This window comes from Poecilia mexicana, unplaced genomic scaffold (assembly GCF_051168715.1).
Source record: "Poecilia mexicana isolate PSO_F unplaced genomic scaffold, ASM5116871v1 scaffold_7, whole genome shotgun sequence".
Classification (NCBI taxonomy): Eukaryota; Metazoa; Chordata; class Actinopteri; order Cyprinodontiformes; family Poeciliidae; genus Poecilia; species Poecilia mexicana.
The window spans coordinates 7,603,763-7,620,107 of NW_028263376.1; the positions used below are offsets into that span (position 1 = coordinate 7,603,763).

At 38.8% G+C, this 16,345-nt stretch overlaps 1 protein-coding gene across 1 annotated transcript; it reads right to left on the reverse strand.

Annotated features, from left to right (window-relative positions):
- Positions 1 to 1,865: 1,865 nt before the first annotated feature.
- On the reverse strand, positions 1,866 to 15,782 carry mfn2 (mitofusin 2). The gene is made up of 18 exons (XM_088006971.1): positions 15,454 to 15,782; positions 14,105 to 14,286; positions 12,610 to 12,745; positions 12,027 to 12,189; positions 11,794 to 11,918; positions 11,547 to 11,655; positions 11,276 to 11,383; positions 10,958 to 11,111; positions 10,256 to 10,323; positions 9,924 to 10,045; positions 9,166 to 9,292; positions 8,610 to 8,714; positions 7,070 to 7,172; positions 5,770 to 5,990; positions 5,301 to 5,456; positions 4,359 to 4,555; positions 4,097 to 4,231; positions 1,866 to 3,183 (listed from the first exon to the last, which is right to left on the reverse strand). Exons 2-18 carry the CDS (start codon positions 14,280 to 14,282, stop codon positions 3,114 to 3,116), a joined length of 2,277 nt encoding a protein of 758 aa, XP_087863097.1. The 5' UTR covers positions 14,283 to 14,286; positions 15,454 to 15,782; the 3' UTR covers positions 1,866 to 3,113.
- Positions 15,783 to 16,345: the final 563 nt, after the last annotated feature.

A 16,345-nucleotide genomic window follows, 5' to 3' on the forward strand; every position in this document is an offset into this window, starting at 1 on the left:
TTCTTATTCTCTTTCCTGATGGGTCATTATGACAATGTGAAACATTTTTGTTTGTGCAAATTCATTACAATGGAAAACTAAGAAAACATATTTACATAACTATTAAGAGCTTTGTTGATCCACCTTTGGCAGCAATTACAGCCTTCAGTCTTTTTGAATATTTTGCCACAAGCTTGGCATAACTGCCTTGGCAAGTTCTTCTTTGCAGTACTTTTCAAACTCCATCAGATCTGATGGCGATGTCTGTGCAGCCATTTTCAGATTTCTCCAGAAATGCTCAAACCCGGGGCCTTATGTAAGAGTGCGCAGTTTTCACACTAAAACTTGGCGTACGGACAAATTTAGAAAAGTGCAGCGCACAAAAAAAAAAAAAAAATCAGACGTATAAAGCCGTGTGCACGCACATGGCTGCGCAGCGTCCCTTTATACGTCCCAATTTGCGTGAAATAGAGTGCATCTGTCGCCACCTATAAATAAATTAGTATAAATACCCGGAAGCAATAACCATGGCAACGTCCTTGTTTGAAGCAGTATTGATATTTATATGTTTTTATTTTAAAGGTTCTTTGAGGGCACATAATGTCACCTCACAAAAATAAAAACACATTTTAAAGAAAAAAAAAGATATTTAAAAAGAAAATGCAGTCAGTCCTTTCAGTCTGGATTAATCTAAACGCTAATAAACCAACATTTACCAGCAGATCAATATGGTCTCTGAGCAAACGCTCCCTCTGAATCCTTATATCGGCGATGTTCTCCACCAGAGTCAAAGCGCTTCAAAATTACGTTTTGCCGCGTAATTGTGGCACTTGAATACAAACTTTAGTGGCGCACGAGACAGGTCAATATGACTCACTTTCATCTCGCTCTTGGTGTCACAGAAGAATATAGAAGTATGGCGCTAAGATTCCTGCTACAGTGAGGTGAAACCCTGGGTTCAGTGCGATGTCTGCGTATCCATGTCTATGAATCCAGGTGCGGAGGTAGATGGCAAAAGAGCAAAGACTTGTTTCTCTCCACAAGTACTTATTTAAACATCAGAAATAACGTGCCAGTTTCACCACACATTACTGAAGAGCACACCAGCCTATATTTGCACGTAGGAATCCATCAGAAAGAATCCTCAACGAAGAATACAGGTAACATACAAATCATATGATAGGCAAGTAGTCCCACCATGTGGTGATATATTGTATTGCAGTAGCAGGTGCATAGTCCCAAGTGGTGAGAAAAAGGCTAGCCTCACTACACTGCTGAAAGAGCAGCAGACCGTCCATAATCATGTTGCATAATACCCGCATATTTCCCATGTCTCCTTCTCAGCTCGGGTTGCTCGGTGGGATGCAGTACATCAGACCTACAACAAGCTAGCAGCTGATCCCTGGTATAAACAGTCTCTGAACAAAAAGCTCGTAAAAATCGAAAACAAAAGCAGGGTTGACCAGAAGTCATCTTTACTGTAAGCTAAGTATTAATCAGCACATTACACATAAAAAACTAGAAGCGTTTTCAAGGAAATGGAGAAGGGGTGGTGTAGTACAGCAGAGAGCAAAGGGAGGGCGACACCGGCGAGTACACACAGTGATTGACAAAACTCTTGTGCTTGTTTCTGAATAAGCTTTGTATTTCTGCAGTTGTTTCTGGGGCACTGGGAGAAGACAGAGGAGCTCAATTTTTCACAGATTATCTGTCATACTGTAAAATTTGCATACTGCAGCTTTAAGTGGTTCGCACACTATAAACTGTTAAAAATAAATCACAAAGGCATTTTTCCCCAAATAGGGATAAGGTGCTATTAATAAAGCGGTAACATAAGTTGTAGATGAGCAAGACTCACCAAAGTGATTCATTTTTAAGCACCAGAATAACGAGAAAGAAAAAAAAAAGTTTATTTGTAAGCACTTACAAGAACAGTGTAATCATTTTGTTGGAAGTAATGTTTGCCGATTGTTGAAGAGGGAAATAAATTGACAAAATAAACAGTTTTTACATTTATACAAGATCTCAACAAAAACAAACATCATACATCTGAACTTATTGTTAATTTGACTCAACAATATGGTCAACAATAAATTAGGCTACAGATTGAATATAAAATGGATTAATTGGTTTTTAGCCGTACATACATCCAAAGGTTTCTGGTAGAAACCTTTGACCAATTTGAACGATGAATAAAATTTACTGCTTTGTTTTATAAATAGGATCAAGTTTAAATGAGTTTGTACTTTACTTGGTGTCTGTATGTTTAGACAGAGACTATAGCATATTTTTGTACACAAACAGGACCTGTTTGTTTCGTAAAGTGCTTTGAAAATAGGGCTGCACAATATTAGAAAATCTTGTGGCGGCGATAACTTTGGTAAATATTTTGTTGACAACATCAGTTTCTCCTTTCCTTCCTGTCCTGTGCTTCCATCGCACTCTGACCTTTAGCATTTTATCTAAAATCATTAGTGTTTGGTGTGAGCAGACTATCAAACTGGCTAAACATAGCATTAGCATAATAATAAAAAAAAAACTAAGTTCATTACAGTCGAATTACATTAGCCAAAAATTATTGCACTCCAAACAGTCCTGTGCAATACGAATATTGCACACAGTTTATATTGTGATGACAAAATGTTTGCGATAAATTGTGCAGCCCTACTTGAAACGTTTGTTTAATCAGAGCTATAAAATCAAACCGATTTGAACCAAAAGCAGAAGTACACTGAAGCTTTTTACACACTGGGTGAGAACATCCACAAGTTAAGATGCTAACAGTGAATAGGTGAGAACAAAGTGTGTGTTTCTTTTTGAGCTAACTTATCCAACAAACATGACAGTGAAATTCCTTAGATGTACCGAATTTGCGCATGTGAGGATGAAAGGACGCACATGGAGATGTACAGAGAGGAATATTTACTTCTGTTGTCATTCAAATAGGCTTTGCATGACATGCATACGGCACAGTTTATCTCCATAGAAACACATAGTAATTACTACAGAGCTCTGTTGACTCGGGTTAGCCATCTCTTCTGAACAGAACATTACAATTACGTCACAAATTAGCCATGCAAGCATTTTACATGTTCCCCTGACGATGCTCAGTCTCAGAGGAAGCTCTGCCTGGGTCACTTGGTCTGCTGGAGGTACTGCTGGGTGAACATATTGAGCTCACTGTCCAACCAGCCTGCCTTGTTCCTAATGAGAGGAAAAAAAAAAAAAACGGAATTCAGATCTGCATTTAGGCATCAGTCAGTGTCTGACGGTAAAAATAAATACTAATAAATAGTAGCCGCTGCACGTAAGCTCGACGTGAACGGATCCATGGTTCAGTGTTGGAGACGGAGGGCTGCGTCCTTAATAGCAAATTTATTAAAGACGTAGCCCTCTGCTGCCTCCTTGTGGAAAATCGAGAGGCGGAGATACCAGCGGCTTATAGCCGGGTGCAGCTTGCATATATGTATGTTTCCAGATTTATTTATTTTTATTAAAATTTTGCAGATGCGGCTTATAGTGAGGTGCGCTCTATAGTCCGGAAAATACGGTATTTGTGCCCCACACCCATAAAGAAATATTAGGAAACCAAAACAATTTTCTCTTAAAACAAGTTTCAGTAAAAATCTTCAGTGCTATAGCCAAAAAAGAAAAAAAAAAGAAAGGATCGCTCGGAAATGGCTTCAACCTGACCCCACTGATGCTAAAGGACTGACTGAACCTGATGGAGGAAACACACAAAATGGAAAAGTTAACGTTAATATGCCGAGACCGCGGGCGGATCTTTACAAAAAGAGATGGAGAAAATAGACTAGATTTCTAGAGAAAAACTGAGTCAGGTCTCTTATTCTTTGACATTATATATGCTGCTCTAAAACTGGAAAGTAAATCTGAATGCTGCTTCACACCTGTAACTGTTTATCTTTGTCAGAATGCAAGTGATTTCTCTTGCCGACAGTTGTTCTGTTCTTTGTTTTGTATGTGATCGATAAATGTAAACCAATAAACATAGTTTAAAAAAAACAATAAAACGTGTTTCAGAATAGAAATTCCGCGCAGTCACGTGGACAGCAAAGACGCCGACATGTTGCCCATCCTGTAACTCCAAACATCTTACCGTAGAAGTTTAGCCTTGCTCTGTAGATTGTCCAAGAGCTCAATCTTCCTGTTCATTTCATTCACTTCATCATCGAGGTTCTGACGGGTGACGTCTACCTGCTGGCACAGCTGTGCAAACACGCTTGTCAGCTCTCTGTCAAAGACAAGACCGAAAAACAACAAGTTGACATAGCTCTGTAGTGACCAAGAAGTAAACACTTTTTACTGTCGGAACATGTAATCTGAGTTTTGTCTCCATTCACAGCACGGCTGAAACTCACTGCTGGACTTGGTGGCTGCAGTTGGATCCAGTGTAGCTGACAATTAGCTGCAGCTTCTCACTGGCGTAGTCCACAAACTGTCGCTTGAAGGCTCTCTCTTTGGCTTTGGTAGTCCATGTGAGTCGCTCGTAGACGTAGAGAAGCCCATAAAGACCCAGTGACAACGCAATCAGGCGCCATCCCACTGCCTTCCAAATCTGCACACAGTCGCAAGAGCCTCAAGTTATCTTTAAACACTTTGGCGTCAAAACATACTGAAGAAAACAATTATCACTCCCAAAGTCTGGTGTGTAGCCCCTATTGATATTTATTGTTTTACATACATTTCTGCTGCGTAATATTTTGACCCATTTAATAAAATTGTTCCCACATTGAAATTTTTCCAGAACCTGAAAGAGATGTAATCAATGACCCCGATCGATCTTGGCGTCTAATGATAAGAGAGGCAGAGTCTTATAATGAATTATATTTTAATGAACTATTCAGAAAGTGTGACTTGAGAAATGAAGTGAACAGTAAAGACAAGAGAAGGAAATTAAATAATATACTGAGTAGGATTCTAAACAGATAATAATAAAGCCAAACCAGAAGACTTGGACTCGGTGCTTTGCAGGCGGACACGCTTAGCCAGGACTGGCTAACTCCAACAAAAACAATTAAGCTAATTTCAAGCAGCATCACAAAAACACAGAGCTAACCCAGCAGCAGCTAGGTAGCCTGACTCTAAGAGGTTTTCTTAGCGAGGTAAAGAGGGTAAGAACTGATTAATGACAGTAATGATAAACACTTATGTAATGCTGGCAGTCGTGTTCACTACGTCATTTGATTAGTGTAATAGTGACTCAGTTGGAAGGGAATTATTGATTATTGTCGAATGTTTTGATGACTACGCAGATTTGGAACGATTTCATAAAAATGTATTTGACCCTGTAATTAACTTACCACACCGCCGACCACAAGGACACCCATGGAAGTACGCGACGTAAGAGATGCGAGACCTGTCACCATGGTGACCATGAGCTCTTCCTGAGTCACAGAACTTTGTGGGAATGGAGGCATGCTGGTGCTGACTGGCGTTAGGGCCATGGGCCGAGGAACCTGCAAGTTTAGCAGCAAAAAAAAGAAGCACAGATCTCTTTTATTCGGGCGTGATTATAGGTCATGCTTCTACAGCACCACAACCTTTCTTGTAGTAATTAAACATGCAAAATACAGTGAATTATTGACCAAAATACTCCAATGTTAACAGTATTTCAAAGGAGAAACCTGCTAAAATAATAGATAAAAAAAAAGATAACATCCTGGTAAAAGATAACAACAAGGTTCTTTATCACCAGAGGCCAATTTAACGCCATCCAGATAATGTGACTGACTAAGAAGTTTTCTTTTTCAAAAACCTGGGAAAGATTACCTGGTCGCTGTAGCCCATGAGGGCCCGTCGGGTGTTCTTGGGCCCTAGAAACCGGTTGACAAGCATGGTCCAACCAAGGGAAAAGTGGAAGCTGATATCCTCTTGAAAATCACTACAGAGCTTGTCACAGGCCAGGTCGTATGTAAGGTTGAAGAACTGACGAGGAATGATCTTGTTGGCCTGCTCTCTGATCGAATTTGGCAGCAGAGGCTTCAGGCCCTCTGTAATAAAAATGATTTAAAAATCAGTTGAGATCAATTTACATTTACCGAGACAAAACACCATCCGTGAGATGACGACAAAAAGAGGCATAAAACAGTTGATAAGTGGGATCAATGATAACAGTAACCCAATTTAAATAGATGGTGAAAGTGATTTTTACATTAAAATATGATCAAAATGCTCATCTTCCTAATAACAACATGCAAACTGTAAGTGCAAACTTTAAGCTGAGTTTGTACACTCATTAACTCCCCGTCTCCCTCCCTTAAAGCAATGTTTTCATCATTAGAAGTCCCTTTAGGACAGAGGTTGTCAGACTGATAGAGCCGCCCGACCCTGGTCACGTCCCTGTGACACGACGGCACAGATTCACAGCTTTCGAGTTAAGGAGACAACACTGCGGCTGGAGCGGGAGAATCTTTATTTTATGTAAAGTCCTTCTTTTCACCAGCATCTCCAGAGGCTCTACAGTCGTCTCCAGAACAGCTTTTTTTATTTTTTTTTTTATCGGGTCGTTAAGTCTTCTTAGGTCCCTGACTGTGATGCTGCTGCCCCAACAGGTAACAGCAGAAGAAATGACGGCTTCAACAAGAGATTTACAGAAGATCTGCAGCATCTTGCTGCAAAACTTGATCTGAACTTCTTCAAGAAGCCCAGTCTGCTCTGATCCTTCTCAACGGCTTCACTGCTGCGTCTCCAGTCCATTCTGTTGTCCCGGCGAACGCTGAGGTATTTATATCCCTCAACCACTTACATTTCTACTGCCACGATGGAAACGGGGTTTGATCGAACCCTGCACAAAATGCTGCATCTCAATGTGGGGACAGAGAGGTGCTAGTTTAGTTTGCTGACAGCAGACACATAACTAAGGGTCAGAGGTGTTCGTGAAGACTCGCACATCAAGCACCCACACTGTATGAAGTCTAATGAAACCTAATGCAATTTTGATGGAGTAACCATAGACATTACTGATCTGACATTGTAGCTTGCAGCAATATGTAAATGGCACAAACCAAACGTGAGACTGTGCAGAGACAACAGACAAGAAGTATTAGTATTTAGCTGCCTGATATTTTACCTATCATCTCCATTTGTGTGGCCTGCAGGGCGTTCGTGATGGAGCTTGAGCACCTTTCGGACATGGTCTTCCCCAGACCGTCCTCTATGTAGCGATGGAGTTCCTAAAACACAAAATGACCTTGTAGTTTATTGTTAAAACTGGACAACTGTTTGGGAGTTTAGCAAAAACTCAGACTGTGTAATTCAAACTGAGTGAGGAACTAAAATAAAACACCCATCACGTCCGTTGGTTTAAAACTCATAACACAATTAACTTTACATGCTTGTCAGTCTGCAGGGAACTGGCATACATCTCACACTCTGCACAGTTACCTCTCCAAACCAGTTTGACCTCATGACAGGCTGCTGGCAAAAATAAATAAATAAAATAGCTGCACAGTCATCAAGTGACCAAAACACTATTTGCTTGAGTTTGTAAAGGCCACACCAGTAATGACTGATTTGATCGTTATTATTTAGAATACATATTATTATTCTGTGAAAGATGTCTCCTGTGTAATTTGAAAATGTTTCTTACATTTAAAAGCAAGCATTATACCTTCCAGACTATAAGCCACTGCTTTTCTCATATGTTTTAAACACGGTGATGCAGCTAAAGCTCGCCTTTTCAGTCGGTGGGTGTAGAAAGGTTTGGACTGCTGCACGATGAAGAAGACAGGACAAACTCCAGAGCAAATTCACCTCTACACAAAAGTGACAATGAGAGACAACTCGTTTTAAAGACTTAAAATGAGTTCAATTCCAACACTGAGGAAGGCGACTTTAGTGCGTAGGTAGTGATCAATGATCTTTGCTTTTTTTTTTTTTTGTTTTAAAGCAGTCGTGGTACAAGCTGCTTAAGTCTTAAAAATTGTATATCTCATGTTACAACGTGAAAACCTGCAGAATAGGCAGGTACGACCTGTACATGTACACAGCTTTTCTTGTCGAAGTTAGTGGGTGTGGCTTATATTCCGGTGCGCACAATGGTCTGGAAGTTATGGTACTAAAAACTGCTCTGTGAAGATTGGGATTTAGTATTTAAAGTATAAATTCTACTTTAGTTTCTTTGCTTAACGGGGCAGTTTTATGTAAAAAAGATACAAAGGCTCAATTTCAAGGTGTTAAAATTATGAAGTCAAATTTCATTTAAGTCATATTTCATTTATACAGCATTTATATAGTAATCTAGCAACCAATCAGGTTATCAAATAGATCTTTGAAACTTCTTTTGTTTTGGCTGGGTCCAGACTTAAATATTACACCTATTTCCAAATGTCATCATTCATTAAGATTAATCTTTTTTTTTTTCCAGTTTTTTCTTAGCCAAAGAAATCATGAGTTCATTTTCTATTTTTCAATTCCTTACATTTACATAAAAATAGGGAAATTAGCCATTTGAGTTTGGTAGTTCTTGTTTCTAAATGAATATATGTTGACCCCAAAGTGCACCAAACAAGTTAAAGCACTAAAAGGTTTCGTTTTCTCCCCTTTCTTAATTCTTTGATATGCACCGACTAATGAATGAACCATTTTAGAAACTACCAAGTGAAACTCACATTTTTGTAGACCTTGAGGACGACAGGTGACGGGTGGAAGTCCATGTGGAAGTCATCCACTAGGACATGAAGCTTCCTTATTTCCTCTGCCATAGTGTTAGTTACCTGGACAGGACAACAGACACACCAAGTCAATTAGTAAATGTTCATGAATCGTTTTTCACATTCTGATTCACAGCCTATTGCTTTTATTTTTTTGTCGTTTTGTTAAACCAAGCTAACAATGGACAGAGGTCAAGGACAAAAGATTTACTGTCAGTCGAACTGAGGCGTTTCTGTCAATGATAAAACGGTCAAGTACACATTTTGTTTAATGTTTCTTAAACTGTGTTGGATTTTCAACCCTAATGCCGTTCTGTTAACTTTACTTCTGCTATTGAAAATATATGAAATGAAAGCCACAATTTATCGAAGTTTTCATTTAATACGGATGTAATGAACTAAAATACAATAACATTAAGCAAATTTTAACAGTCGAGCACTGTCATTACTTTTAAAACAAATACTCAACATGATAACAGAAACTGTGATGTCACATGTCATAATTTTATCTCACCTGTCTCTCCACATCCTCTGTAATCCTCTTGATCTTAGCCTTGCAGTCCATAGTCAACAGATCCAGTTGTTTCTCTATAAACTCCAGGCGTTGTTGACGATCCTCTTTTGTCTCCAAGCAGTAGAGTCTGAGCAAACATGCACAAAAGTACAAACTCATTAAGCTGGAGAAAGGAGTTTGATTATAACTTGCTGTAAATATATATTTTTTTAAAAGCGGTACTCAGGGCACCGTGACATAGACAGACTTTCTCTTATTGGGGCTAACATCTGGAAAGGTGTTTAAAAAATAAGACATGTATCTTTTTAAAAGCAAAAAAAACTATAACCTGGAGACTACCACCCCGGTTGGATCATTGGCAAGGAATTGTAGAGGAGATTCACTATAGATAAGCTGACATGTCTTCAAAGTACTCTTTCAACAAACGCTGGTCTAAATGATTTACATATAAGAGCAGGGAAGCATAATTAGATCCAACACTTTGTAGTATTGTTTTTTTTTCCCCCACAAAACTACAAATCAGTCGCCCCCAAAATCCAAAATAAAAGATTAAAATATGTTTTATTTTAATAATGAAAAATGTTAAATAAATTTAGAGTACAAAAAAAAAAGCTCAATGTTTTCAATACTTTTGCAAACGCTGTCACACAAAACAATTTTAGTCATTTAACACCAAATCATTAGTGCAGCTTCAGTTTGTGGGAGAGACCCCCCACAGCGCTCATGTGTTTCATCCTGACAGTACAACACACACTCACCTCTGTTCTTGGGCAGCTACATGCACCAAGTCCATAATGCGCCGCAGAGCTTCAGATATTTGCTTAGCCCTTACTGTGTGCTGTTCGAACTTGGTCTTCACCGCAGACTGAGATATGCACTCCTAAGTACAGCAAACCGATTAAACAGGCAGTCAAGCAACCTGGACATCAATGCAAAATGTGGATGTCTCGAAAAACCTAAAGTCTGCAACATGCTCATATGAAAACTGTCATTTTGAAACGTGTGTATGAATGATATGCAGAAGTTAGCTAAAGCACGATAAGAGGAATGGAAACACATGTTATGATGCTCCACAGTAAAAGGGTCTTACTTCAAATCGCCTCTCAAAGTTTTGGAACTCAAACATTCGGGCTTGAAATCCCTCAGCTAGAGCGCCACCTGGAACAATGGCAAGAACAAAACCATCTTCAAAATCCTAGACACACGTCACATTTTTATTAATACCAGGACTGACTTTACATATTGGGCAGGTATACACATTTTTCTTTTGTAGCCCTGAAGTGTTAGTAATGCACACAAAACCTAGTAAAAAAAATAGCACAAGTATTTGACATTTACATTTTACAATGTTGTATTTTATTAAAATACAGAACCATTTTTTTAAAGAACACGCTGTTGTATTTTGCAACCTTTCAACAAATATTAATTTTTTGCAGATTAATTTGATAAGATTATTCTACTTTTTCTGTGAATTCCAAAAACTATATTAGAGATAAAATGGCTTGTTTTTTTTTTAAATGGCTTCTTCTAAAAGTTCAAAAATGGATCCTTTTAATGGTTCTTTAAAGTGAATGGATCTTTAAGATTTGGTTCTCATAAAATCCATTGTTGGTTGACAGTCAGTGGTAATGGTTGGGATTATTGCAAGGTAATAAATGAACAGCCTTTGTTTTTGTGTCGATCTTTTGTTCTATTCCCAAATAAAAAAAAAATTTAAAAAAACACTCTCCCCACCCTAGGCCCCCTGACACAAAGCCTGTTCAACACCACAAGCAGTTAGAATCCAATCAACCTGATTCAGGCATCCCTTGGGCCTTCTGCACACGAGCCTGAAGCACTTCTTTAGCTGAGACGAAGAAGATGCGGTCGCTGGCCTGGGCTCTGTCAACAACGCCCAACTCATCCACAAGAAAATTAGTGCAGCGGTCCATATGCTGTCTGCGAACCTGTGTCGAGATAAACATACGTTGTAAAAAATAAAACTCAACAGATTTGGGAACAAAGGTTCTGAACTGACCAGGGGGCCTCTTGTACAAGCGCTCCATACAGTTTACCATCAACATAAAATTCCTCCAGAACTGAGACTCTCTTTCACATAAAATTGACTAACCTCCTCCATATATTCTGGCTCTGAGGCAGAGGCATCCCAGCGGTTGTTGAGGATAAAAACATTAGGACTGGAGAGACGCTGATTGACTTTATGAAAGAAGGACTTCTCCTGCAGAAAGTTAAGAAACGTTTTAAAACAGATAGCTGGAACACGATGGGCATTTAAATAATTTACATTAAACAAGCAATTGCACAATTCCCAGTTACTTCAGCTTTATCTCGTAAAATACTCGAGTCGGTTGTTTCTACAGAACAAAGCTTTTGTGTCTCACTGTTTGCATGAGCGTGGATTCAGAGTTTGCTACTAGAACAAACACATCTGCATCAAGGCAGAACTTGTCGATCCAGCTGTCCAACTCGGTGGTGACGTCGATGCCGGGGCTGGAGAGGGGAAAAGCATGAAAAACTAAGCTTTATGAGGCAGCGTCAACTTTTGTGAAAGAAAAGGACCGGTTACATTTTTCTTCAAAACTGAGTACTAACACTCCAGTTAAAGCTAAAAATCAACCTTCAGCTAACCTGTCCAAAAGCACCAAATCATCTCTTAGTAAAGCACATTTTGCTTTAGGCCACATGACGCAGACCAGACTGCCAGCGTCCAGATCCACATCCTGAAGCAGAGCATGGGCCAGCTGGTTCACCGTCTGATCAGAGACATCAATGGGTCAATCTTTACTCACAAACAACATCCTACCACAAACTGACCTATTTAGTGTACACTGGTAGCTGGAGCTGTCAGTCAGGTCACTAACCGTTATGCTTTTCCTGTCCTCAGAGCCTTCAGTGAGCAGGAAGCCTTCATTGCCATCTGTGCCCTCCACCCTCAGGAAACAGTTGGTTGTGTGTCCAATTCCAGATGGCAAAACTTTATCACATAACATGGCATTGATCACAGAACTCTTCCCGTTACTGGTTCTGTGAAAGAAAAGCATGTAAAGCCAGTTAAACCTGCAGTAATTTCAGAAACCTACCTACACTTTATGTAAAATGTTTGATATTTTGAGACGAGCAAAAACTCTGCTGTCAGTATCGACTGATCGTCGATCACCCAAAATTAAAGAAATCGGGGCAATCGGTGCACCTCTAAAATTTACCCACCCCCAAGACCAAGACCCAAGCGAAACACAGATGCCCACCATAGCAAATCCTTTCTGCCCACAGCCATCACCATAACTTGAGTTACAACATTTACTTTACATTTGGGACCAGTAAGGGGGAACTGAATTGAGTTTGAATGTTTGTGGGAAAGAAACAAAGCAGTTCAACTTGCTCATAAAAGTTTGTGTGAAGATAAATACACAATTACCAACTGCTAGAAAATTTAATTTAATTTACCTTCCAAAGAAAACCACCTTCATGTGCCTCCGTGCTAGCACTTCTCCTATTCCTGCCACCTTGGACAGGTAGCCGCAGACCTCCTGAACCTGCTCCTCAGTGGTCAGTGGGTCCAGCTGCTCATTTTTGTAAGTATCTAAACAGTGAGGGACACAGTGGTTAGTTGCTTAATGATCTTCCTTATCCTTGAAACAATCCTAATATAAGGCATCGTATTTTGTATAATTTCAGACTATGAAAACTATAGAGACAGGCAGTGTTTTACCCACTGTAAATTATCAGACTGTTACACTTACAAGGCCACAGACTACTTACTAAAACTTGAAAAAGTACACTACGCATATACTGTCTTCCACAGACAAAATGCAGGAGCAACACTGAGATCTATCACAAGCAAATCAGATCAGTTATCTAAAAGAGGGATTGTTGTATTTACATAAAGATGGTTAAACTGGAGCAAAAGATATTTTCATATTCTAATTATTGAGAAGTGAGAGAAATCTTAAGGTGGGAGCAGATCATTTCTGTTTGAGCAAAGAAGGACAACTTGGGACTCAAGATTTAAATGGGAAGGAAAAAATGCTGCCTAGCATAAAGTTATATGGTGGCAAAATGTTACATATTTAGTATATAAATGTCTATTTTTGCCCATGTGAAAGTTTAGTTTGAGGATTTCTCCAATGTTGAAGACAATATAGCCATTTCATTAAGATTATATTACAGGAATTATATGCTGCTGCATTTTAAATTCAACAAGGTGATATCCAGGATAAAACCCCTCAAAACATTGTTTTTCCTAATATAAATGTTAGATTTTTCTTTTTTTATTGTATTTGATTATCAGACATAAGCCAGATGTTAAAGTTAGATTTTATTTGAATGACCTTTTCTTCATAGACCACACACACACACATAAAACTTTCAGGTTTTTGTTTTTGATTCAAATACTTTCACAAAGGGGAAGATTGTTCCCATCTTACAGTAGACCTATGGAGATTAGGCATTGGTTGGTTTCGGTTTTCAAGGTATAATCCCGTCTAAACGAATAAAATCTGCTATTCTTTTGCTCCCATGAGAAGACGGATGGCAGGTTGGGAGGAAGAAGGTTGCTCTACATACAAAACCTGACTAAATGACAGTGGCAGTGAGAGGACACTTACAAAAACTCTACAGTCAGAAAACAGAAAAGCTTTGTCTCCACTAGCACCTCATAAATAACATTTATGATTATTTGATAGATATAAAGGGGCATTGTGAATAAAATCTATTATTATGGCTCTGACAGCAACAGGTCATGTAAGAGGGTGAAGATCAGACCACAATCCAGCAAACATTTAAGAAGCAAATCAGCTACATATTCACATCAAGGCATGTAAATAAAAGAAGCAAAATCACACATTTTAGATCCGTGATCATAATACTGTAAGACCTCATAACAGTGACATTTTTACCAGAGGTTAACATAGGTGATAATTTTATATATATAAAAAAATACCTTCCAGAAAGGCTGCGCTTTCCTTGATGTAGGTCGCAAGTTGTTCAAATATTCCATTGATCTTCTTCTTTGCGGTGACAAAATGCTTCAGTGGTGACACATTTACTTCAGCCATTGTTCTGTTTTTCTTCTTGCATTGAAATTGGACAGGGTTGGGTCTTGAAACAGATATAGACATGGCACTGCAGACATCAGAAGAAAGGTTACCCAAACATTTACAGTAAAATTAATCCACGTATATCAATCTCACTGTCTGATATCCTCAAGACCCTTAACTGCTTTAAGCGAGTTCCTTAAAAAAAAAAAAGTCTAAGATGTTCACGGCTTTGTAAGCAGAAGTTACGAGTCAATTCTAACGCCTCTCTTTCCATACTTTTGTAAGTCAGCTCAATTATGTTAAAAAAAGAAAAAAAAGAACTTTGTGTGCAAAGCCAGGTTTTCATCAGTAGGCTTGATAAAGGTGATTAATAGTGAAACCTCTCAACAGACAAATAGAGGTGCATCAATAAACCGGTCCCGGTTTCATTCATTATGGGAGATCAGTAATCAGCCAATATTTACATATGAAGGCGATCTTATCCACCAACCTTATCTACCTAATAAACCAGCCACTGCCCTCTTTTGCCCTTCAGTGAGAAGGGGTTAAATGACAGACCAGCCCATCAGGTCCTCTCTGTACATTTGCAGTTAACAATGGTCACCCCTATTGTTGGCAACTCAGCAACTTTCTTGCTACACCTAGCAACATTTCAGACAAAAAAAAAAAAAAACTATATATATTGGCCAAAATCGGCACCGGCAAGTCAGGCTTGTCAAAGATCTGTGGTTGGCAATTGGTCAGAAAACTGCAATCGGTGTCCCCCCTAAAAAACAAAGAGGCTTCAATTATACCTTAAAATATAAAAGTAATATTATGAGAATGGTACTAATGAAATAAAAGAAAATAGTTTAATCATGTTTTATTTAGCTACAAACTACAAGGCTTTTCTAGAACATTTTAGTCACCTATTAAAAGTTAACTTTCTTCAGAAAGTCCATATAGATTTTGTAATTGTAGATTAATTTTACTTAGGAGTTCCAAAAGGGTTGATGTCACCTCGACTAGGCAAAGCAGTTATTCCGTAAACAAAACCCAATTTTCTTTTTTCGCGTCTGCTTGATGTGCTATGAGACATTTTCGTGAAAGGCTACTTATAATGATTTTTTCAAAGGTCTTGCATACATGATTATTCCAATTTATCATAAAAAAAACGTCTCATAGAATAAAACAATCCGGGAGTTTTCGTGTCCACTGCCGAGGCGCAGGCAAATGTTAAAAACTGATGTTGTAAAATAGTTAAGCTACTTGCCTTGGATCAGGGCGTTTTCACGAACAGACACCTTGCATCATTGGTTAGGACAGGGTCGGTATCCTTGCATGCACACGGGCTGCGAAGGTTAGTGTGTGACCATCTGAGCTGACAGACGAGAATATGACCCGTCACGCCGCAAGCATTTCTGTCGACACTGCAATTTTAACAGCTTCTGTTCGTAAAATTATAAATATCAGTTATGCTGTTGGGTCAAAGCAACAAGCGCAAAAGCAACACAGGCTCAGCGACGTTCCTATTAGCTTGTTTTCGTCCTGTCCCTTCTCTCCAAATAGACAGCTGAGCTCCGCAGGAAACGGAAACAGAAGCACATCCGCTAAAGACAGAAACTTGTCTTCTTCTTCTCGGTTGACAGACCAAGAATTATCGCCACTAACTGGACTGGAGTTTGGAAATTTAAAAAACGATTCGATTTTTTCCAGAAGATTTTTTTACTTTTCAAAAGTGACATGACTTGATCTATTATTTTAATTACGTTGCTTCCAAAAATATTTTCTTTTGTGTGTTTTATTTATTTAGTCCTTGTTTGAGCTCCTTTGTGGTTCATATGTGCTGCGCCTTCATGAGTATGGAGGACCAAAACTGACATAATAAAAAATAAAAGCATAAATACATATTTTGTTTTTCCTGGTCCTCCACACATGAAAACATTCGGGACAAATTCAAGTAAACTGCAATGAGGGTTTTTACCCTGATTAAGGTTTTCTAATGATTTTAATAAAATTAGGTTTGTTAAAGCTGCAGTGTGTAACCTTTTTTTAACTGCCTCTATGTCATGACAGTATAATATGAGATGGGTAATCTGTGACAATACAAACGTCTGTGTGGGTGGAGGGTTTCTGCTTGCATGTCCTACAAATCCTGGTAGACT

What these genes read in the sequence shown, in the direction of transcription:
- mfn2 (XM_088006971.1), bottom strand. Translation starts at nt 14,282, where the DNA reads ATGTCTATATCTGTTTCAAGACCCAACCCTGTCCAATTTCAATGCAAG. An exon ending in AAGCGCAGCCTTTCTGGAAG is followed by an intron (nt 12,746 to 14,104) that starts GTATTTTTTTAT and finishes CTCACTGTTTAG; the next exon opens with ATACTTACAAAAATGAGCAG. An exon ending in AGGACAGGAAAAGCATAACG is followed by an intron (nt 11,919 to 12,026) that starts GTTAGTGACCTG and finishes GTCTCTGATCAG; the next exon opens with ACGGTGAACCAGCTGGCCCA.